Genomic DNA, 24,646 nt, shown 5'->3' on the forward strand with positions numbered 1-24,646 from the left:
TCGGGTTTTTGTGTGTCCAGGTTGTGTTGTCTGTTGGCTAGGCATCTGTGGATGAAGTTGCAGGGGTATCCATTCCCGGTAAAGACCTTGCAGAAGTGTTCTTCTTCTTCCTTATGCGGTTCAGGTGTGCTGCAGTGCGTAGCGGCCCTTTTGAACAGGATCCTAACGCAGCTTCTCTGTGTGAGTTGAGGTGGTTGCTGTGATAGTTTAAGAGCTGGTCAGTAGGTGTGGAGTTCCTGTATACTTTTGTAGTGAAGTCACCGCTCCGTTTTCTTTCCACCATCACGTCCAGGAATGGAAGTTGTTGTTGTATCCTCTTCTCCAGTAAATTTGATCCCTGTGAGTATGATGTTGATGAGTCAGTTGGTGTTCTAAATTTCTGTTCTTTTCATGATTACAAAAGTGCCATCCACTGATCAGATCCAGGGCTTGGGTTGGATCTGTGGGAGGGCTGTTTTGGTTGATTGATTGATTTGATTTGCTTTATTGCCATGTGTGCCTAAGTACAATGAAAAGATGTGTTTGCGAGCAGTACAGGCAGATCATAGAGTGAGAGAAAAAAAATAACTTGGACAGTGTAAGGCATACAGCTTACTTTGCACACACGTATATGAGGCAAGATCAACATTCACAAGATCAGCATTTATTGCAGTTAGAGACTCATTCACCAGTCTAATAACAACAGGGAAGAAATTGTTATTGTACCTCCTGTTGTGTGTCGTCAAGCTTCTCTACTTTCTGCCTGATGGAAGAGGTTGCAGGAGAGAATCACCTTGGTGAGATGGGTCTTTAATGATGTTGGTAGCCTTTCAGCGGCAACAAGACGTGTAAATGTATACCATGGATGGAAGGTTGGCTTCCGTGATTGTCTGGGCTATACACACAACCTTCTGTACGTTCTTACGGTCCTGGACAGAGCAGTTGCTGCACCAGGCTGTTATGCACTCAGACAGTATGATTTCTATGGTGCATCTGTAAAACTTGGTGAAGGCACTTATGGACATGCCAAATTTCCTGACCCTCCTGAGGAAGAAGATGCTTTGTTGTGCCTTCTTGAGGGTCCACGTGGGAAGTCCAGGACACATTGTCAGTTATCGTCACTCCTAGGAATTTAACGCTCTCAATTTTCTCAACTTCCGTTCCATTGATGTTGAAGGGAGAGGGGGGTGTTTTCCTCTTTTCTTTCTGAAGTCAACGATCAGTTCTTTAGTTTTGTCAATATTGAGAGAGAGGTTGTTATCATTGGACCACATCACCAGACTCTCTAGCTCCCTTCTGTATGCTGACACATTGTTGTTTGATATCTGACCTACCGCAGTGGTATTGTCAGCGAACTTGTAGGTGGCATTCGTTCCGAATTTGGTAACATAGTTGTGGGTGTACAGGGAGTACAGTAGGTGTCTGAGAACGCATCTTTGGTGGGGGTGTGGGGGAGGGGGGTGCTCCAGTGTTGAGTGTTATCGTCGAGGAGGTACCTTTGTATATCTTCTCTGATTTCCGTCTGTGGGTCAGAAAGCTGAGGATCCATTTGCAGTGGCCGGAGCCACGACCTAGACTTCGGAGTTCTGAGATCAATCTGGAGGGGATAATGGTGTTGAAGGTGGAGCTGTAGCCGATGAGTAGAGTTTGATACAGGTGTCCTTGTTATAAAAATGTACCAGGGCTAGGGATATGGCTTCCGCTGTGGACTTGTTATCTCGGTAAGAAAATTGTATGGGCATTGAGGCAGGTTAGGAGGTATAAAATACTTGTTTAGTATCTCATCCACCTCCTGTGATTCCACACATATGTGACCTTGTTCATCTTTAAGGGGTCCTCTTCTCTCCTGAGTTACTCTTTTGTGCTTAATGCATTTGTGCAATCTTTTCAGATTCTCCTTAATCCGATTTTCCAAAGCTGTCTCATGTTCCGTTTTTGCACCCTGCACCCCCACCCCAAGCCCGGTTTCCCTCTTGGGTATACTCTACTGCCCTTATAATCCTCCAGGAATTTACTCAATCCCAGCTGTCTATACCTGTGTATGCTTCCTTCTTTTTCTCAACTAGATCCTCAATTTCTCTAGTCATCCAACATTCCCTTCACCTACCAGCCTTTCCCTTCACCCTAAAATAACATACTGTCTCTGAACTCCTGTTATCTCACTTTCGAATGCCTCCCACTTTTCGGCCGTCCCTTTACCTACAAATTGATTCTCCCAATCAGCTTTACCAGATGCTTGCCAAGTACGTTCAAAATTGGACATCCTCCAGTTTCATACTTTACCACTTACATTAGGTCTATCTTTTACTGTAGCGATTTTAAAACTAATAGTTACTGCATAACAGGCTCGATAGGCAGAATGGCCTCCTCCTGCTCCTCTCTAACAGGCCTGAGAGGCTGAATGGCCTCCTCCTGCTCCTCTGTAACGGGCACGAGACAGTAAATCAGGCAACAACCATTGGACGATGAACAGCTGTTAAACTGGATCTAAAGGAGGTCCCTCCCTTCTCAATTACAGAAACACAAACATCACAATATACTCCAGGTGTCCTCTCAGCAACACCTCCAACAGCTGCAACAGTTCTCTATGTTTTGAATGATTCCCTTTGCAGAATGTGCCAACATTCCAGCTTTCCAATTTTTCCAGTGGTAATAGGCTTGTGTGGGCTAAATGGCCGCCTCCTATTCCTCCATAACAGGCACATGGGGAGAAATTGCTTCTGTCTGTTCCTGAGCGGCAGTCTCAGTGTGTTGAATGATGTCTCAAGAGTATGAAAGGATTTGATAACAGGGCACTTATGACGAGGAGTAGAATCACACAAAGTCAATGGGCAGTAAATATTGTTACCGTGGTTTATGGTCGCTAAAAAAATTCCCCAGCAGTCATTTTTTTTTTTGCAGCTGGTCTGTTACTTTATCCCTGTCTCCTTTTATAAACAGGGTGGGACATATCCAACCCTGCAGTGTTCTGTCACTACTCCCACATACAAGGAAGAAAGGTTAAAAAGATTGGAACATTTATGGTCCAACCCTCAGCAACCCTCATCCATTCCATCCAGACCGAGTAAATGCTCCCTTTTATTGTGATAAACAATGATGTAAGGGAGGAGTTAACTGAACCTGTTTGTTCAGTGACTGTGATTAATGTCGGTCTCCATGGATTCTAATCCCAGTGGAGGGTGTCCGTCTTTGAGTGATAAATGGGCTCCATTCAATGTGTTATCCCATAGTTTGAGCAGGAGCATGACCTCCTGCATCAACAGGAACCAGCAGCTCCAGAGAGAGAAGGGGGGAAGAGATCAGAAACTGAGCACACTAGACTGCAATGTTCCAACAATGGATCAAAATTTGATAACAACGGATTGGAATTATCCAACTCTGGACAGGACTTTATCCTTGTATGTCTGGTATCTTACTACAAATTATGATCAATCGTCGTTATCATTGCGGATACTTCTTGTAGTTTACATTATTCAATATTTTTATTATCCTTTCCTGGCTATCATTGGTGTTCCTGGTAAGTCTCACTGCGCAGATATTATTTCCATAAAGTGTGTATAGCGGTATTGCTGTAATTTTCATTTACTCTACACACCTTGCCACTGTTAATTTAATTTTTTAAATTCATTTGTGGGATGTGGGCTTCGCTGCCTGGCCAGCATTTCTTGCCTATTCCTAGTTGACCTTGAGAAGGTGGTGGTGAGCTGCCTTTTTGAACCACTGTAGTCCTCCTGCTGTGGGTTGACCCACAATGCTATTAGGGAGGGAATTCCAGAGGTTTGACCCAGCGACAGTGAAGGAACAGTGATATATTTCCAAGTCAGGATGGTGAGTGACTTGGAGAGGAACTTGGAGGTGATGGTGTTCCCATATATCTGCTGCCCTTATCCTTCTGGATGGAAGTGGTCGTGGGTTTGGGAGGTGATCTTTGGTGAATTTCTGCGGTGCATCTTGTTGTTAGTACACACTGCTGCTGCTGAGCGTCGGTGGTGGAGGGAGTGAATGCTTATTGATGTAGTGCCAATCAAGCGGGCTGGTTTGTTCTGGATGGTGTCAAGCTTCTTGAGTGTTGTTGGGGCTGCACTCATCCAGGCAAATGGGGAGTATTCCATCATACTCCTGACTTGTGCCTTGTAATTGATGGACAGGCTTTGAGGATTCAGGAGGTGAGTTACTCGCCACAGTATTCCCAGCTTCTGACCTGCTCTCGTAGCCACTCTGTTAGTGTGGTGAGTCCAGTTGAGTTTCTGGTCAATGGTAACCCCCAGGATGTTGATAGTGGGGGATTCAGTGATGGTAACACCATTGAATGTCAAGGGGCGGTGGTTAGATTGTCTCTTATTGGTGATGGTCATAGCCCGGCATTTGTGTGGCGTGAATGTCACTTGCCACTTGTCAGCCCAAGCCTAGATATTGTCCAGATCTTGTTGCATGTGAACATGAACTGCTTCAGTATCTGAGGAGTCGCGAATGGTGCTGAACATTGTGCAATTGTCGGCGAACATCCCCAATTCTGACCTTATGATGGAGGGAAGGTCATTGCTGAAGCAGCTGAAGATGGTTGGGCCAACGACACTAACCTGAGGAACTCCTGCAGAGATGTCCTGGAGCTGGGATGATTGACCTCCCACAAGGCCGACCATCTTCCTATGTGTCAGGTATGACTCCAACCAGAGGAGCGTTTGCCCCCTGATACCCATTGATTCCAGTTTTGCCAGGGCTCCTTGATGCCACACTTGGTCGAATGCAGCTTTCATAGTAAGGGCTGTCACTTTCACCTCACTCTCAACTGCTAAGACGCTGAATTTAGATATTCAATCTGCAAACCACTACTAACTGCATCAGTCAACTTGTTAATTTACTTTCTCCCTCTTAGTTTCTGGCAATTTTCCTTGCATGTCTCTATGTTGCCCGAATCAGTTTCAGTTGTGAATCGCGATTCGTTGCATCACTGCACTGTTATTTAAATACTGGGAGCATGGAGGTCACTGTCTTCTGTTCTGGTTACTAACTCCATTTCCTTTCTCTGACTCCAACCCATCCCTGGCCGATATCGGAGGCTGAAATAGACGAGTCACAACAGTGGTAATCTTGTTGGTCATGAGCTAATTCTTATCACTGTACCCTGATCATTCCCATTTTAACTAATGTAATCCACAGAATATGGTTCACTGGCTCATACCATTCGCTATTTGAACCTTGAGCTATGAAATACAGTCTTAATCATGCCATTAATCTGCTGCTGACATTCCCAGCTTCAAACCTACTGAAGAAAATGTGAGTCAATAATCCATGTCTCGTATCCGAACTCACACCAAAATCCCATTCACCCATCATTCCTATGTGCACTGATAAATGTTGTGTTGGGTCTGGAAATGCCCTTTTTTATAATATTTTTCAGCACATCAAATCATCTGTCCATGAAACGTCCCTCAGTCTCTCTGTCGATTACCCACACCTCTGCAAGTTGTTCATATTTAAATTGATTTCCTCCATGCGTGTTCTCTCTCAAACAATTTTTACATGTGTAATTATCCACAACATCCCCGCCAACACACACACCACACACACCAAACACACACACACACACACACACACACACACACACACACACACACACACACACACATGGAGACCCCTTTCACAGCAGGGGCTGCAAATTTCCCGGTGCTAGGCAAGTATCTAGTGCATGTGTAGCAGCAAAGTACTGGCAAAAGTTTGCAATGCTCTCATGCTGGGCAGGTAGTCTAGTTTGCTGGGCAACACACTCGCATGGTCTGCACAGATTTCCGTGCCAATCTATCATCTTGTCCCCGGTAATGTTGCTTGGGCACGTCTATGAGGCAGATTCAGAATTCGATGTGATGAACTGTTTCAGCTGATCTGGCAATGTCTTCATTCTCAGAGGGCGCTGCTGAGTAGTGACTGAGGAGGATTCTGGGAGGAGTCAGCTCAGTCACCAGCGACCACTCAGCAACGATTAAAACGGAGACAAGCTGGAGGAGAGCGGCCATTTTGGGATTGGCCATTTTGTGGAGAGTTATTTTGTGTTTGAAGTGCTTTTGGAGGCTGTAAGAGGGAAAATATGAGTGGAAGGCAGAGAAACCAAAGACAAAAATTAAAAAGTCGCAAATGATATCAACATTCTAAAAGGGCAATAAATTACCCTGAGTCTCAGTGTGAGGAAAATTTATCATAAGGTAGATGAATAAACAGCACATAGTTATTAATGGGTATGACGTAATTAGAATCACGGAGACCTGGTTTCAGGGTGACCAAGGATGGGAACTCAAGTTCCATGGAATTTTAATTTTCAGGAAAGATGGACAGAAAGGAAAGAGAGGTTGGATTGTGTTGCTGGTTAAGCAGGAGATTAACACAACAGTGAAGGAGGGCATTAGTCTGGAGATTAGGATCTGTAAGGGTGGGTCTGCAGAACATCAAAGGAAAAAAGACTTTAGTGGTACAGACCACCAAACAGTAGGTGTGAGGTTGGGGACTGTATCAAACAGGAAATTAGAGATGCATGCAGTAAGGGTACAAATATCATTATGGGTGATTTCAATCTGCAGATTGATTGGGCTAACCAAACTGGTAGCAATACGATGGAGGAGGATTTTCTGGAATATATGAGGGATGGTTTCCTCCACCAAAATGTCAAGGAACCAACTAGAGAGCAGGTCATCCTCGACTGAGTATTGTGTAATGAACGAGGACTAATTGGCAACCTTGCGTTGCGAGATCCTTTGAGGAAGAGTAACCATAATATGACAGAATTCTTCTTTAAGATGGAGAGTGTGTGACGATGTTGTCACTTGAAGAGATTATTTTGTCCTGTCTTTTTATTTTGAAGAGAGTTCATAAGGCAGAGGTGCCGAACTAGATGCATTAGACATCTTGAGTGAACAGTTTGGGAGTCCGTTGGTTTTTTAAACAGCCTGAATGGGTGTGGCCACCTCTAACAGATCCAGATTTTGTTTTACCGTTTTTTCTTTCAGTAACATCAGAAGATACTGGAGTCTCAAGAGTTGGTGTTTTGGTGAAGTTCTCTTGGCTGCTATTCTCTCTGAATTTTCACGACTTTTATTTTCGTCCTGGTTTGGAGAATTGCATGTGAGAATCTGTGTCTGAATTTTCCTTTTTGCCAAGGGGTCTATTGATGAGATTTCACTGTATTGTAACAGTTAATTATTAATAGGTGCTATACCTACTATTCAGTTAAGTTATTCTCAATTCCTCTTTCTTTGTTTGTATTTTGTTTACAGTGTTTAAATATATTGTGTTTTGAGTAACATCGAGTAGCTTGACCAGTCGTATGGCATCTGAGACACTTTAAATTTGCCTTTAAAATAAGAGAAAGTTAGGATATAGTCCACCTACTTAAATTTTTTGGGGGATTTCTGATATGGTCCATAACAAGTGACATAGTTAAGTCTGAGAAGAGGGTCAAGAACTTAAAGCTCACTTGACAGTATGTCGCATGCATTGAATGGGATGAGGTGGCCAAAGATACTTAAGGGGTTGGTGGGAGATAGGCAAAGGCAGACATGTGAAGAACACCTGAATGAAGTTCAACAATTGTACATCCCTGTCTGGCGTAAGAGTAAAACAGGGAAGGTGGCTCAACCATGGTTATCACGGGAAATCTGGAATAGTGTTGAGGCCAAAGAGGAGGCATATGCTGTTGTGGTTGTTTGGCTCACGAAGCTGGTTCGTTATTCCGCTGACGTTTCATTACCCTGGTGGGTATCATCATCAGTGCAGCCTCAGATGAAGTGCTGTTGTGTTTTCCCGCCTGGTATTTAAACTGCGGTGTCTGTTGATTTGGATTACCTGACTTCCGGTTTTCCTTCGTATTGGAGTGTTTATAGGGTCGGTGTGGACTTGTTGGGCCGAAGGGCCTGTTTCCACACTGCAGGGACTCTATGACTATTTAAACGGGCAACAACATACTGCAGCAGCACAGAACTACGCGAAAAGAAGAAGAAGAGTACCTCTTCCAGGTTTTCCAAGATAATGGATATCCAAAAGACTGGGTCAGAAGAAGCCTACACGAACAACACTCGGAAGATACTACGCGCCCCGACACATTCATCACGCTACCTTACATCAGGAACACATTGGAACTAACTCACCCGAACCAACGACCCATTTCCCACAATGGACAGGACCAATGTCATCTGTATGATTCCCTGCAGAGACTGTGACAAACACGACATCGCACAAACAGGAAGAAAATTAACAACAAGTGTACATGAACACCAATTGGCTACAAAAAGACACGACCAATACTCATTCATCTCTGTCCACATGGATAAGAAATACCACCAATTTGACTGGGACATCACCAAGACCCTGGGACAAGCAAAGCAGAGACAGGCACGGGGATTCCTAGAAGCCTGGTTCTCCACAAAGAAAGTCATTAACAAACACATAGAACTCGACTCCATATACACTCCTCTATAAAGGAAAACCGGAAGTGAGTTAATTCAGCTCAACGGACTCCAGAGTTAAAAACCAGGCGGGAAAATACAACTGCGCTTCATCGGAGGCTGCACTGATGATGTTACCCAGCAAGGTAGTGAAATGTCTGCGGAACAACGAACCAGCTCGGCGGACCAACCAACCAGAATCATTGATTACCTTTCAAAATTCTTTAGATTATGGAACTTCTGCTTCCTACAGACTGGAAAATAGCAGTTGTAACTCTAAAAACAGGAGTGGGAGGGAAAACAAAAATAAAAATACTAAATATTGGGCAACTTGATGTCAGTTATGAGGAAAATATTGGAATGTTTTATGAGGATTGTGGAAACTGGACACTGGGGGAATCATGAAATGACTTGGCAAAGTCAACTTAGATTCAGGAAAGGGAAGTCATCTTTGATAAATCTGTGGAGTTTGTGTAAATTGAGGCATCCACAAGTTTCACGCGTGTCCTAATTATCTCCATAAACCCCTTACATTGCTACTACACTGCCATCCCTGCTCAGCTTCCATTTCAATTAACTCTGGCCAGTTCCTCCCTCATGTCTTTGTACTCACATTATTCAATTATAATCGTGTCACATCGAAGTGAGCAATAGTTGCAAACTGGAAGAGGGAGTTTTGAGTGAGGACATGGATAACGATTAGAGGATTTATTAACTAGATATATGTAATATATGAATGAGAGAGGGGGAAAGGGAGAGAGAGAATATGGAAGAGGAGATGTAAAATGAGAGTTTACTAGATTATCGACAGATGTCGATGTTCTTCCCTATATGTTTTGGCGATTCCTGTTTGTTGTGGTACTTTGTGCAGTATATGTGTGACTGAGTAATATGTATATAATAATTGAGGCTTCCACAAATAAGGACCAGTGGGAGTGGTGTATTTGAATTTACAGAATACTTTTAATATGGTTGCACAGAGGTGAGTAATATTGTTGGAATCCAGGGATAAGGGGGAATATAGTACACAGATTAAGAATTGTTTAGTTGAGACAATACAGACAGTAGCACCCTTTTCCATACTGAATGCAATTGCTCATGTGGTATCACATGTGGTATCACATGTATCAGTGTTTGGATCGCAGCAATCTGAAAAGCATACAACCAATTTGGATGTAGCCAGAAATAGCATACATCTCATTTTGCATTGATTAAATGGTGCAAAGCTGGGAAGTGTTGTTCTTCAAAAGGACTTGCATGTCCTTAGTCATGAGTCAGCAATAATAGTACATAAAGGGGTGTCACTAATGAGAGCAGTAAATGGTATGTTGTCCTTCATTGTAAGATGATTCAAGTACATAAGTAAAGTCATCTTTCTGCACTTGGACAGCCTTGATGAGAGAGTATTTCGGGGCATTGTGACAAATTTGATCTCCTTGTAAGTGATGATCTCCTTGCCGGAGACACTGTACAAATAAGTATCACCAGTCCAATCCCCGAGATGATGGTACCATGAGGAGAAAGTGAAGAAACTGAGTGTTCAATCTGCAGCGTTCTGAGACAACAGAAGATGATTGCATTAAAATTTGAATGTTGGTGGCGATCACTTATGCTCAAAAAAAATTATTAGCGCGATAAATTCCATATTTTACCAAGGATATGGCATTCCTAATCGTTTATGTGCCTCTGCAGAACCAAATGTCGATTGAGAAAGAGGTACAGACTCTGAATGAGCTCTCCCCACATTAATGTGTAACCTTGCACTGAACGTCATGTCGTTCACAATCCCGACAGTAGCCATAATACATTACTTCTGTAACTCGCCATTCCCACCAGATTCTAATCTCCATAGAGAGCACAAGTCTGTCTTCTCTGAAGATGCTTCTTGAGATTCTGCACAAAACTTAAGCTTCCATCTTTACTGCTAGGAAACTGCATTAAATTACCACATGTGTACCATGAACAAATGAGGCACAAGGAACAATGTAGAGCAGACTATCTGTGCAGCCTCTGCTCCATTATTTTGAAATGTTGGAGCATCAGCTACCTCATTCTGTTTTTGTGTAAGTGACTCGAGGGGCTGAATAGCCTTCTCCAGTTCGTACATAAGTGACTCAAGGGGCTGAACATCTTCCTCGACCTGTTTGACAGGGCTAAGGGCCTGATTGGGCTACCCCTGGTTCCTGTTTAACAGCTCGATGTGCTAACTAGTGTGACAAAGCTGTAACTTTAAGAGGTTATTTCGTCATGGTTTCTTTTAAGGGAGAGACTGAACGAGAAGTGTAAAGCTGGCTATTTAAGACCACTTGAGGAAAGAGCTTTGGATACCTTTTTTTTTAAAAATGCAGCCTAAATGAGCGTGGCCAGCTCTCTCAGATTTGAATTTCTGGGTTTTGGTTTTTCAGTAGCAACAGAAGCTGTTGGGGTCTCAAAACAGAGTTGGAAATTTCATTGCATGTCTCCTGGCTGCTGAATTTTCTCTGAATGATTTTTTTTATTTTTTCCCCTCCTGGCTTGGAGAACTGCATCCGAGAATCTGTGTCTGATTTTTCTTTTTTGCCGAAGGGTATGAGTAACAGTTGCTGTAAGTATTATGCTGTTAAGTTTTCCAATAGACTTAGATTATTCTAAATTCCTCTTTCCCTGATTGTATCTTAAATAGAGGGTTCAAATAAATTGTGTTTTGGTTAACGTCTGTCAAATATTTCACTAACTCAGCTTTGAATAAATGTAAACAGGAAGGCATCATAGACTTCTGGGGAAGAAACTTCTACTCCAAAGAATTTTAGAATTTCTCCTCGTCCATCTTATAGAATCAGAAAATCATACAACACGTAAACACGCCTTTTAGTCCAGCTTGTCTACACTGACCAGATATCTCATTTAATCGATTCCCATTCGCCAGCATTCGGTCCATAACTGTCTAAACCCTTCCGATTCATGTACCCATCCAGATTCTTTTTAAATGTGTAATTGTATGAGCTTCACCACTTCTTCTGATCGCACTTTCAATACACACACCACTCCCTGTGTGAAAAAAAAGTTGTCCCCCTAAGGTCTCTTCGAAATCGTTCCCCTCTCATCTGCAAATTATGCTCTTTACGTTGCACACCCCTATCATGGGAAACAGACCTTGGCTATTAATATGATCCATGCCCTTCGTGATTTTATAAACCTCAACAATGTCACCCCTCAGCCTCTGACACTCCAGGGGAAAAAAGCCTCCACCTATTCATCCTCTCCTTACAGCTCAAACCCTCCAGTGCTGGAACATTCTTGTAAATCTTTTCTACACCCTCTCAGGTTTAACAACTTCCTTCCTTTAGCAGACCCAACCGAAATGCACACAGTATTCTTAAAGTGGCCTCACCAACGTTCTGTACAAGTGAAATATGCCATTCCAACTCTTACACTCACTGATCTGACGGATTAAGGCAAGCATGCCAAGTATGTTCTTCACTATCCTGACTACCTGCTCCTCCAATTTCAAGGAACTGTGCACCTGCACCTCAAGGTCTCTTTACTAGTAAACACTACCTCGGACCCTATCATTAATTGTATAAGTTCTGCTCCACTTTACCTTCCCAAATGCAAAACCTCACATTTATCTAAATTGAACTCCATCTGCCACTGCTTTGGCCTATCTGATCAAAGTCCTGTTGTACTGTGAGATAATCTTCCTCACTGTCCACTACACCTCTCCTTGATATCATTTGCAAACTTACCAACCATTGCCTCTGATATTCAATTCCAAATCCTTTATGAAAATGATGAAACGCCTTGAACTCAGCACTGATACTTGTGGCACACCACTGGGTCACAGGCTTCCAGCCTGGATAACAATTCTTTCCCTTCAAGCCAATTTTGAATTCAATTGGCTCGCTCCCCCTGAATACCATGTGACCTAACTTTACTAATCTGTCTGACAGTCAGAACTTTAGTGGACACCTTGCTGAAGTCCATACAAACAACGCCTGCCACACTGCCTTCATCAATCTTCTTTATCACGTCTTCAAATTACTCAATCAAATTATTGAGACATGATTTCCATTTCACAAAGCCATTCTGAATATCCCTAATCAATGCTTGCCTTCCCAAATGCGTTTAAGTTCTATCCCTCAGAATCCCCTCCAACAACTTACCCATCACTGATGTTAGGCTCATTGGTCTATAGTTCCTTGGCTTGTCGGGTCACTGTTTCCTTTTCTAGTCCCACTCCTCTAATGGTCACAACAAATTTTAAATGTAACCAGGTTGATGATGTGGCCGATGATATAGGTCAAGTTTGGCAGTTTTCTTTTATCTGCTAAAATAACACGTTTATGACCAAAACAAGGTTACTCAAACTATGATGGAAATATGAATGAAAAACAGTTTGGATGTTGCAATATGTACATTGATATTTTCTATTTCTTAAAATGCTGACACACACACACACACAAACACACACACACACACACACACAAACACACAAACACAGGCAAACGCGCACACACAGGCACACACATACACACACTTACATTTAATGACAACCTGAAAAACAAAATCTCTGCTGTATTCATTTGAATGATCTATGTCCGCATAATCATTGAACTCATGATGAAAGGAAAATTGAGATTTTGTCCAGAATGTTATGCTGCTCAGACAAATTGCTGGCAATGGGATTACTTACTGGAACAGCTAGATTTGGCTGAATTCCCTTTGCTTCAGGCAGTGGGAGATTCCAGTGAATCCTTGTTAGGAATCTTCCATGAGTGGTAAAGATGACTGATGGGTGTTCAGCTCGCATTAATTGCTGTGAAGTGGAACAAGGAAAGAGAGAAGGAGAAATAGGCCATTGTTTTTCAGGCAGTTTACATTTTTTTCCCTCTCTGAGTTGAATCACACAATAATGTTATCCCACCCCCAAAGTGGGCCACGTGAGGTCTCCTTGAACATTGTCTGAACTGTATAATTCCACCACATTCCCTGCTCCATGTAGGTTCATCATTGCTGTTGTGGGACATACAGCCATTTCTTTAGCAATAAATGGCTCCACTTGATTTGAAGATAGGTTTATATGTGCTTGTGTAATTTAAAAATAAAATGTTTCATGTCTTCACAATATCTGTTTTAAAATGAACATGTTTTACTCTTAAACAAATACAGAAATTACTCGGAAAGCTCAGCAGACCTGGCAGCATCTGTGAAGACAAATCAGAATTAATGTTTCAGGTCCAGGGAACCTTCCTCAGAACTTTTTAAAATATTCCCCAGTTATATTCTCCCATAAAAGAGGAAATATCCATCAGGTATTCACCAGCTACACTCTCCTCAAGATCTTATGTGGTCAATAAGAACATCTCTCATTCTCAGGCTTAAACTGTCAATCGTCCATAACATAATGCCTTCATCCCAGGAGTGAGTAAAGAGAAACATCTTTGAAAAGTTTTGAAGGCAGTTGCCTTTTTTTTTTCCAGTTCAGGGCTTCATAATTACACACAGTGCATCAGATGTGGTCTCAGCAATGCCCTGTACAGATGCAGAAAAACATCCCTGAGATCATACCTGACACTCTTTGCAAGAAACAACATCATTCCATTTACTTTCCAACTCACTTGCTGCATCTTCAGACTAACTTTCTTAGATTCATGTACCAGGAGATACAAATCCCTCTGTATTTGTTTTATCCTTTCCACAAAACAAAATCTTCCCATAACCCACATTATACTGTTTTATTTTCTTTGTCGAAGGTTTGCTCACTAACATCCCCTGTCTATATCCCGTTATAGATGCTTTGCCTCCACTTGACATCTTATTGGATGACTGGCCGAGTGTACTTACAAGTTAAGCTCCAATCCAATCAGCCCTTCATCCAAATTGTTAATCTAGATCGTAAATTGTTGATGATCTCACACTGGTCCCTGAGGAATTCCATTAGGTACAACTTTCCAATGTAAAAGTAAGTCATTATTTCTACTCTGTATTTAATTTTAGCGAACCAGGGCTCCCTTTTCCAGTGTAGCAGCCTAGAAACGTCGTATGGCCTCTTCCTGTGGTGTGTAGCTGGTTGTCGAGGTGATTCTGAGCTCAGCAATACACTGTTAGGGCCATCTGTTGTCAGATCATCAGGCAGAGGTAGAACTGTCAATGATCCTGATTCTTGAGAGATTAAAGGACAAGCACAGAATATAGACTAACTCTTGAGTAGAACGCTGCACTGTCAAACATGATGTCTTTCAGCTGCAGCAATAAATCTTGTCTGCCCTCTCAATCAGCTGCTCAATTTTCCCCAGACACGTATTGAGGAGGAGGCAAAATTTCCTGTTGGCCTGGTTTACTTTTGTCCCTTTAACAGCACCGCCAATACAGATAATCTTAATGATTAATGTCATTTTTGGCTGTGGGTGCAGTGTGGAAAAATTGCTGCAGTCGCTACACGATAAAATAAACAATTGTCATTGAGGGGTGACCTTGTAGAGGTTTATAAAATCATGGTAAATCAGGGTAAAGAGTCATGGTCTTTTCGGCGTGGTGGGGGAGTCCAAAACAAGAGGGCATAGGTTAAGGTGAGAGGGGAAAGATTTAAAAGTGACCTAAAGGGCAACATTTTCATGCAGAGGGTGGTGCGTGTATGGAATGAGCTGCCAGAAGAAGTGGTGGAGGCTGGTACAATTGCAACATTTAAAAGGCATCTGGATGGGTATATGAAAAGGAAGGGTTGAGAGGGGTATGGACCAAATGCGGGCAAATGGGGCTAGATTTATTCAGGATATCTGAACAACATGGATGAGTTGGACCAAATGATCTGTTTCCATGCTGTATATCTCTACGAATCTATGACTGAATATTTCATTCTATTCCGATGTAACTCCTTCGAGGGGCAGAAGGGTCTCCTTCTATCTGTCGTGATCCTGACTGGCTGAATGGGTCTTCCTTTACCTCTATAACATTCTCGAACGATGGAGTGAGATAACAACATATCAGATAGGACCTGCAGTTGGCCATTTGGACCCTCGAGCCTGCTGCTCAATTTCTAAAGATCATGGCTGATTTGTTTATGGCTGAACACCACTTCCTGTTAATTCCCCATAAATATTGACTCTGCTGATCATCAAAGGTCAGTTGAGGTCAGCATTGAATATCTTCAATAACTGAATCTTCAATGTTCCCTGGGCATGACAACGCTAAAGATAGCACAATATTATAGAGAAAGCATTATCCTTATCTCAATCTTAATTAGGAGACTCCTTAAAGTGTGTTAACCTCACAGCAAGTCACCTCCTCTTTGAAGAGCACAACAAATAGGAGCAGATGTGACCATTCAGCCCCTCAAACCTATCCCACATTCCCAATGACCCTGTTCAGTAAAGTATTTATCAATCTCAGCCTCCACTGCTCTCGTGGGAAAATATTCCTGATGCCCTAAGACCATAGAGCATAAGACATTGGAGCAGACTGCTCTGCTGTTCGATCATGTCTGACATGTTTTTCAACACAATTCTGCTGCCTAAACAATGGAACACTTGATCCGCTTATTAATCAAAACTTATCTATCCCTGTCTCAAAGACACAACTGTGTCTGTGTCCCTTTCTGCCTGTGTGTGTATTACTGTGTATTTCTGCTTAATGGCAGTAGACAGGGTGGTTGTGGAAGCTTATGACCAGCGGCAAAACACAGAGATCGGTGCTGGATCTACATTTGTTTGTCATTTATGAAAATGATATAGGTGTGAATTACAGAAGGCACAATAAGCAAGTTTGCGGATGACACCAAGATTGGATTTATAGTGGATAGGGAAGAAGGTTATCTAAGATTACAAAGAGAACTGGATCAATTGAATGAATGAATCATAAAGATGTATTGCATGGAAACAAATCATTCAGTCCAACTTGTCCATGTCGACCAGATATCCTAAATTAATCTAGTCCTATTTACCAACATTTGGCCCATATCGCTCTAAACCCTTCATATTTATATACCTACCCAGGTGCCTAAAGTTTTGGAGGAGATCTGTGGCTCGGGTTGTGGGTGTTGAGGTTGGTTGGCTCGCCGAGCTGGTTTGTTGTTCTGCAGAAGTTTCGTTACCATGCTTGGTAACATCCTCAGTGCAGCCTCTGATGAAGCGTCGGTGTGTTTTATCGCCTGGTTTTTAAACTCTGGGGTCCGTTGCGATGGATTGCCTTACTTCCGGTTTTCCTTTGTGGAGTCGAGTTCAATGTGTTCGAGTTCAAAACATACCGACGGTTCATCAGAGGCTACACTAAGGATGTTACCAAGCATGGTAACGAAACGTCTGCGGAACAACAAACCAGCTCGGCGAGCCAACCAACCTCAACACCCAGATGCCTTTTAAATGCTATTTTTAGCTGTCATCATTACTTCTTCTGGCGCTTCGTTCCTTATGTGCATCATCCTCTGCGTGGAAAGGTTGTCTCTTAGGTCCTTTTTAAGTTTCTCCCCTCTCACCTTCAACCTATGCTTTCTAATTTTGGACACCCCTACTCTGGAAAAAGGATGTTGACTATTCACCCTGCCCATGCCTTTATGATTTTACAAACATCTATAAGTTGCAAATTCTACTCCAGTCAACACGAATGGCTATGCTTTCTGTCATTCCGTGGCAAAATCCTGAAATTCAGAACTGATGCCACTTCCTTCTCGATCAAGTCACAATTCTAAAATAATTTTAATCAACTTGTTCAGATATATTATGAAACGCCTCTGTGAGATTTGAATCTAGACCTTTGGGCCCAAAGGTACGGACACTACCACCACTCTGCAATAGCCCCTGAATCTGCAACATTATTCTCCTGTGTGTTTGCTCATCAACCTGTTCTGATATGCTGTCACACGCCTCTGCAGCAGGCAGGATTTGAATCCAGAACTTCTGTTCCAGAGCTTGGGACATTACCACAGGTTCAGGGATGGGAATCAAATCCAGCGCACTGCCTCAGTGGCATGGGCGCTACACACTGCACAAGACCTAAACCATGTCCAGATATTAGGTCACGTTTTAAGTGCCAGCATTCAGCTAAGTTTGGATTTCTTAAATTCTGGTCAATTTTACTGATTTACACAGGGAACATTTTTTATTGTTAAACAAATTCAAGGTATTTGCATCAACTCTCGGATGTTAAGTGCATATGCTCTGCCATCGAGATAAACTATTGACATCTTTAGTTGCTTGGCTATGATTTCCAGTTCAATGACTATTATCTGTAGACTGCTCTGTTAGGGAAAGAGATCCTGCAGACACACTCTGCACGATGAAGGATCTCGAATAGATATAATTACTGAACACCAGAGACAACGAAAGAGCATAATTTCCGGCCCCAAAAGACCGTCTTGCATATTACTATCTCTCGCCTCTAACGTGTGACTGCCCTGTCCCTAAAACCATTAAATGTTACAAGGCAATAAATTATATTGCAGCGTCTCCTCACCACTGGCTAGTCTGTTATCCACACCCCTCCTCCTCCTGTCCGCACAAGGCAAACCAAGCTCAGGGTCTTTGGAAAAATAAAACCTGGAGTTTGGAGGCCTTCTGGAGAGAGGACGGTCATTGAAAACATGAAGGGATAGTCTGGTGGGTGGGAATATCACTCACTGGGCTGTGGTATGGCAGATGCTGTTTAATTTGGATAAATGCAAGATATTGCATTTTGGTAAGACAAATGAGGGCAGGACTTACACGATTAAAAGTAGGGCCTTTGGTAGTGTTATAGAAGAGAGACACAAATAGACAAGGTGGTTAAGAAAGCATTTAGTACGCTGCCTTCATTGCTTAGACCTTTGAGTTTGTGACATTAAGCAGGAGAGGCTTCAGAAGTCATTTCCGAAGATGCTGCTGGGAATGGATAGTTTGAGTTATAAGGAGAGGCTGGATAGGCTGGGACTTTTTCACTGGAGAGTTGGAGATTGAGGGGTGACTTTATAGAGGCTTATGAAATCATGAGGGGTCAGGTATGTTGAATGACAGATGTATTTCCCTGGGGTGAAAGATTTCATGATTAAGAGAGTTTTTTTTTAAGTTTAGAGTAGTAAAGATTTTAAAAAGACATAAGGGGTAATTATTTTCCACAGAGAGTCGTTTGTGGGTGGAATGAACTTCCAGAGGAAGTGGTGGGAGTGGATGCAGTTACAACTTTTAAAATACATTTAGGTAAGTACATAAATATGAAATTAGTTTGGATGGTGTGAGTTCCCTCCCGCCCACCCAGTTCTGATGGTTCTCATCCTCTGCCGCTCCCTGTGCAGTGGCGTGTGGAGACCAGCAGAGGGTGGCATTGCAACACTTCAAACACCACAGAGACACACAGATACACACACAAATACACCAATACTGACACAGATAAGGGGAGCCTATCAGGATTTCACTTGCTCTGTGGTTTGTCAATATTTCATTCACTCCGCCTGGTGTGTGTCAGGATTTCTGTTTCTCCATTGACAGCATTTCATTATTTGACTCACTCTGTCAGAGTATATCAGTACTTGCTCACTGCAAAATACTGAGTGTGACAGTATTGCAGTTGTTCCATGGGGGCTGTGACTCTATGACAATTTCAATGCTGTATTATTGAAGATGTCAAGGCAATTGGGGACAGTAATAACTATCATAGCCTTAGCTTCAGTATCTGAACTGTTTACAGGAGGAGGTGCAGAAGGGACACTCTGTACCGTCTTCCTGGGAGCTGGTGAAGACGATGTGCTCTGAGCCCACGCTCCTGCCCACCGAGACCGTGGGGATTCCATTTGTACCGGCTCGATATAAAAAGGAGATCGCGTCAGGGACACGGTTTCTAAGCTGTGCCAGGTGGAAATGGAACTGACAGTGGGTTTAAAGTGAGATTTACCCTTCACTGAGCATTGCTCCTCACTCAGTTGGTGGGACATGGATGTTTTGGAATTTCCACACACGTTTCTCTCCGGCTCGTACCAGGGTCCTCTCCGCATGGTGGGGGGAGGTGGGTGAGGGAACTGACGTCGGACACTCCACCACCCGGCTTGGCCCTTTCTGTCCTATTCCAGGCTGTTTCTCCTGGAATGAGAGAAAGGGAGGAAGCGAGTGAGGGTCAAAGTGGATGGTCCTGCTCTTAGTGATGGTGTAGGTGGGGGGGAAATGGTGAGGTGGCTGGAGTGAGCCAGTCAACAGTGTTGAATCCATGCACTGTTTTCAGTGTAGGGGAGTAGCGGAGGCATGAGAGAGAAAGAGAGAGAGAGCAGAGAGAACACGGTGACACTTATCCTGGCCGAGCGGGGAAGGTTACTGATGCCTGTCCTTTATTGCTGGGCATTTCTGCAGACAGCAGATACTGCACTGAGCTGGGTGGTGAGCTCAGACCATGCTTGATGGTTCTGGTGGGTTGGACTCCTCTGGGATGAGAATGGTTCTTCTCTATACTAGCCCATCCACCAGGACCTCCATGCCCCTTTCGACAAATCGTGGTACAATTTCCCCGTATCTGCCAGTCTCGGGATAAACCGTGCAGGGCGTCTCCGAATTAAGAAAGGTCAACTGTGTGCCCATTGGCCTTTTAAAGGTGGCACCTGCGCCATGGATAATGGAATAGCTGGGCCATCCAGGCGATGGGAACTATTACCTCCATGATGGGTGGGAGAATCAGGCTGGCATTAAATAAGAGGAATGGCATGTGCTGGGGTAGGTCGATAATGAGGGGAGTTTGATAAGATAGCATCAGAAAACTAGCTCGGCCTCCTGCAGACTATCCCTCTGTCACACTCAATGACACTGAGACAAATTATTGTTAGATTCTAACAATGGGCTGCAAGTTTCCCCAGGCTGGGCAGTGATTTAACACAGCGTTACCGAACACTGCACTGGGGTGGTCTGTACAGATCTACACGCTGGGAGGGTAACTGCTCTGGGTTTACAGATCAGTTCAGTGGTGTTCACTTCACAGCCCCCCGTGCTGGAGAGATACCTGGTCCGTATTTATCGATCAAGGCACTCGTATGGTCTGCACAGCTCTCCACACTGGACAGGCATCCAGTCCGAGTTCTCAATCAATGCACTGGTGTGGTCTGCACAGTTCCCCGTGCTGGAATGATATCTAGTTGACTGGTGAGGCCTTCACAGTATCCCACTCTGGACAGATTGCCGGGTTGTATTGAGCAGTATCCTGGCCTGGTTTCCACAGTGGTCCAGGCTGAACAAATATCTCATCTGGGTTTGTGGTGTCTGGGCTGGTTCTGTGAGGTGGATTGAGAATGTGAGATAACTGACCACTTCAGCTGATCTGGCAATGCCTTTTATTTCTGTTCACATTTTTATGATTAGGCCCTAAAGACTCTCACTCCATTAATTTACAGTGTGACCATGCACAGTACATCATGTTGGTGAATACCCTCTTCATTCAGAAGCAGGCAGCTATTCCCATCGTCTTCGGGTCTCCGTGTAGAAATATAGGACGGCCTGTCGGATAAAGGTCACTCCCTTGATACGTGGTTCAATATCCCCTCCCACTCACCACACCCCACCTCCAACCAACCACATCAAAATATCCCGTGTGTGGTGAGAGCAATGGGTTCAATGGGAACTTCAGGGAGCAGACCATCAGGGAGATGGAGCAACACTCCCGATGTCTGAACGGGTCAGAGTGAAAACTCTAGTACACACTTTATCGCTAAGTCTGGTAATCTCTCTTCATTACCAATGTTATGATGGAAATGTTTCCCTCTTTATTGGGAACTAAATATCCAAGATGTTTTGTATTCAGAAGTGTTACACGAAATGAAAAGGAGGTGGGGGAGATCTCTGAATAAGGGATGATATTTGTATGAGGACCTTCCATCAAATGATGAAGGTATTGTTTTAATCTTTTTTTTTGTGCGAAATGCCAGTTGAGTTGAGTTTGGGGAGAGATTTCCAACGCGAGGCTGAGTGGATCTCACCAAAACTGATGGACAGAAGGGCCTTAGTGATGTGAATCTTTATGACTCCATCACATTCTATAACCGACATTCCCCGGAACATTCTATAACTGACATTCCCCGGAACATTCTGTAACCAACATTCTGCGAAACATTCTATAACCGACATTCTCTGGAACATTATGTAACCGACATTATTTGTAAACGGCCGGACATCAGTTAATTGAACAAAAGACAAGATCCCGAGGAAAAAGATCCCGCTCCAGGGAGAAGGAGACACTGTTTCAAAATCCCCTCAGGCAGTTAAAGAGGTTAATACATTTTCTCTGAGTTCACAACCGATAATTGACGAGAATTTAGACGAAAAGACAGAAATTTCCAACCTCCGTTTGTTTTCAAGGAACTGGGAGAGAATCCTTCAGGACTCTGTAATGATCGAGTGTGTGGGAATGTTCTAGAAATCATCTGTTCTTATGGATGTGCGTTTGTGTCTTTAGGGAGGGAGAGTTTCGTGTAATTTACGTCACATTCCTTGTAAAAAAATTGAGATCTTACTATTTGTTATTTCAGCTTCTTTTTTTTCAATAAATCAGTGTTACATTTCAAAATGTCACTGAGTCCTCAATCAAACTGGTAACTGTGCCTCCAGGCTGATATATATTTTAATTGTTTTCCTTCCTCACAGTTAACGTAGTGACGATCTACGTCCTGCTTTATAAAGATTGTGGATTGTCTCCATGTGTCAGACGTTACCTGGGGGCCATGGCAGTGGCAGATCTACTGGTCATTATTTTCGACCTGATATTGAGACAAATTCCCATTGTTTATGACGAACAGTTTGATTTCCTGTTCTCCATCCCCGTGTGTAATATCCACGCCGTCCTGCTTTATGCAGCCACTGACTGTTCTGTCTGGTTCACCGTCACTTTCACCTTTGATCGATTTGTTGCCATTTGTTGCCAAAAGCTGAAAAGTAAATATTGTAGCGAGAAAACGGCGGCTGTGGTTCTGGGAACAGTGACTGTGCTGAGTTGTTTAAAGAACATTTTCTGGTATTTTATGCTCACAGCTCGCTATCAGCTGCTGTACCTCCCCTGGTTTTGTTATGTAACAGTCGATGTTTATTCCTCTCATGTCTGGGCCACAATCGAGTTCCTCCACCACATTCTAAACCCAGCTCTCCCATTTCTCCTGATTCTGCTTCTCAATGTTTTCACCGTCAGACACATTTTAGTGACCAGCAGAGCCCGCAGGAGACTCCGAGCTCACATCAATGGGGACGGTCAGTGTGACACAGAAATGCAAAATCGAAAAAAGTCCATCATTTTACTGTTTGTGATCTCGGCCAATTTCATCCTGTTGTGGTCGACATTAATGCTATTTTCTATTTGGTACCGGATGTGGAATATTGGATATCAGGCTGTGCATCTAGACAACTTCGTGCAGGATTTGGGATTCATGCTGCAGCTCCTCAGTTGCTGCACAAACACTGCGATTTATGCCGTGACCCAGACGAAGTTCAGACAGCAGCTGAAGAATGTGCTGAAACATCCCTTTAACCAAATTCACCAATCAATCAAATTCACTCATTAAACAATTCATTCAGGATGTTCTCATTTCAGTTTAATGTTTCAGCAATGAAGCAGCCGGTCACCTATGCAACAGACTGAGGGCGAAGCTGTTTTGTCCAACGTTATTCCCCACAGGGTTAAAGGAACACATTTCAATGTTCCTCTCAGCTTAGGGGTCAGTGAGAAAACGCACCATTCCACTGACTGTATCTATCACTTCAATTTGTAAATAATAAAAATGTTCATTAAAAAGTGTCAAGCAGCAGAGTGAACTATATTGTTGTTTGTCTTTGTGTTGGAGAAGCTGATCTGGAGAGAGACAGTCTCAGCCCCAAGTCCTAGTCCTCAGGGAAGGGGAGGGGACTGGGGCCGAACTCAAGAGTTTTGTTTAAATCACTCTGTTCTTGCATTCACCTCTGGGTAACCCACTCTGACCAAGCCTATGCAGAATCCATCTCTCTCTCTCTCTCATTACCTCTCCCTCCACATCTTCCTCCCACTCTCATAATGTCCCTATCTCTCATTCCTCCTCCATTGTTTGTGCTTTTTACAATGTCCTTCCCTCTGCCATTCTTCTTCACAGTCTCTCACTCCTGCAGATTCTCTACCTGTCAAACTACCTGTGTTCCACTTGCCTCAGACTCTACATATCTTCCGTTGCTAGGACAACAGAGTACATTTTGGTTCACAGGCCGTTGAAAGGTCAACAGATTGGGGTGAGTTCAAAAGGTCATTGTTAGGGGAACAGAGTGGGAACCAGCTCATAGCCATTTGTTACAATACCAGAGTGGGGTTGGGTTCACAGACCATGATTGGGCAATAGACTGGGAATGGGTTCAAAAGGCTGCTTCTCGGACAACAGAATGGGAATGCATTCACAGACTTTTGTTCGGGGGTACAAACTAGGGATTCGTTCATAGGCTGTTCCTGGGGGATAGGTTCACATGACATTACTAGGCGAACTGACAGATGATAGATTAACAGTCCATTGCTCTAAGCTCTGAATAGGGGATAGGTTCTAAACCATTGCTCGGAGAATAGATTTGGGATAGGTTCACAGGCCGTTGCCGGAGGGAAAATGGGGATGGGTTCACAGGCGGTTTCTAGAGGAACAGAGTGGGTATGGGTTCACAGGCCATTGCTTGGTGTTCAGAGTGGGGATGGGTTCATAGGCCGTTGCTGGGAGAAAGGAGTGGAGATGGGCTCACAGGACGTAGCAAGGACAACCGAGTCGGGATGGGTTCATAGGCCGTTGCTAGGCGAGCAGACGGGTGATCGGTTCTAAAGGCCATTGCAATGAGATCAGAATATGGATAGGTTAACAGGCTTTTGCACGGGAAGAGAGTTGGGGTGGTATCACAGCCCATTGCTAGGAGAACAGGGTGTGCATGGTTTCACCGGCTGTTGCAAGGGGAACACAGTGGGCATGGGTTCACAGGCCGTGTTACGGGGAATGTAGGGCAGGAAATTGATTCACGGCAGATTCACTGGATATAAATTGTCCCATTGGGAACACCCAGCATGGGTTCATGAAGGATAGGTTATGTTTAACTAATGTGGTGGAATTCTTTGAGGACTTCACTTGCATGGTGGACAATGGGGAACCTATGGATGTGATGTATCTGGATTTCCAGAAGGCATTTGACAAGGTGCCACACCAAAGGCTGCTACATAAGATAAAGTTGCAGGTAATGTATTGGCATGGATAGAGGATTGGTTGACCAGTAGAAAGAAAAGAGTAGGGGTAAATGGGTGTTTTTCTGGTTGGTGGTCAGTGGCTAGTGGTATGC

At 43.5% G+C, this 24,646-nt stretch overlaps 1 protein-coding gene across 1 annotated transcript; it reads left to right on the plus strand.

Annotated features, from left to right (window-relative positions):
* The first annotated feature begins 3,315 nt into the window (after positions 1 to 3,315).
* Positions 3,316 to 22,878, plus strand: LOC125483639 (probable G-protein coupled receptor 139). The gene is made up of 2 exons (XM_048599696.1): positions 3,316 to 3,496; positions 21,971 to 22,878. The coding sequence occupies exons 1-2, from the start codon at positions 3,316 to 3,318 to the stop codon at positions 22,876 to 22,878; spliced, it is 1,089 nt and encodes a 362-aa protein (XP_048455653.1).
* Positions 22,879 to 24,646: the final 1,768 nt, after the last annotated feature.

The sequence above is a fragment of the Rhincodon typus genome, chromosome 8, assembly GCF_021869965.1.
Source record: "Rhincodon typus isolate 14 chromosome 8, sRhiTyp1.1, whole genome shotgun sequence".
NCBI lineage: Eukaryota > Metazoa > Chordata > Chondrichthyes > Orectolobiformes > Rhincodontidae > Rhincodon > Rhincodon typus.

Excerpts from the sequence above, each read along its gene's own strand:
- LOC125483639 (XM_048599696.1), top strand. The coding sequence starts at position 3,316 with ATGGATCAAAATTTGATAACAACGGATTGGAATTATCCAACTCTGGAC. Across the intron at positions 3,497-21,970 it reads GGCTATCATTGGTGTTCCTG|TTAACGTAGTGACGATCTAC; the intron begins GTAAGTCTCACT and ends CCTTCCTCACAG.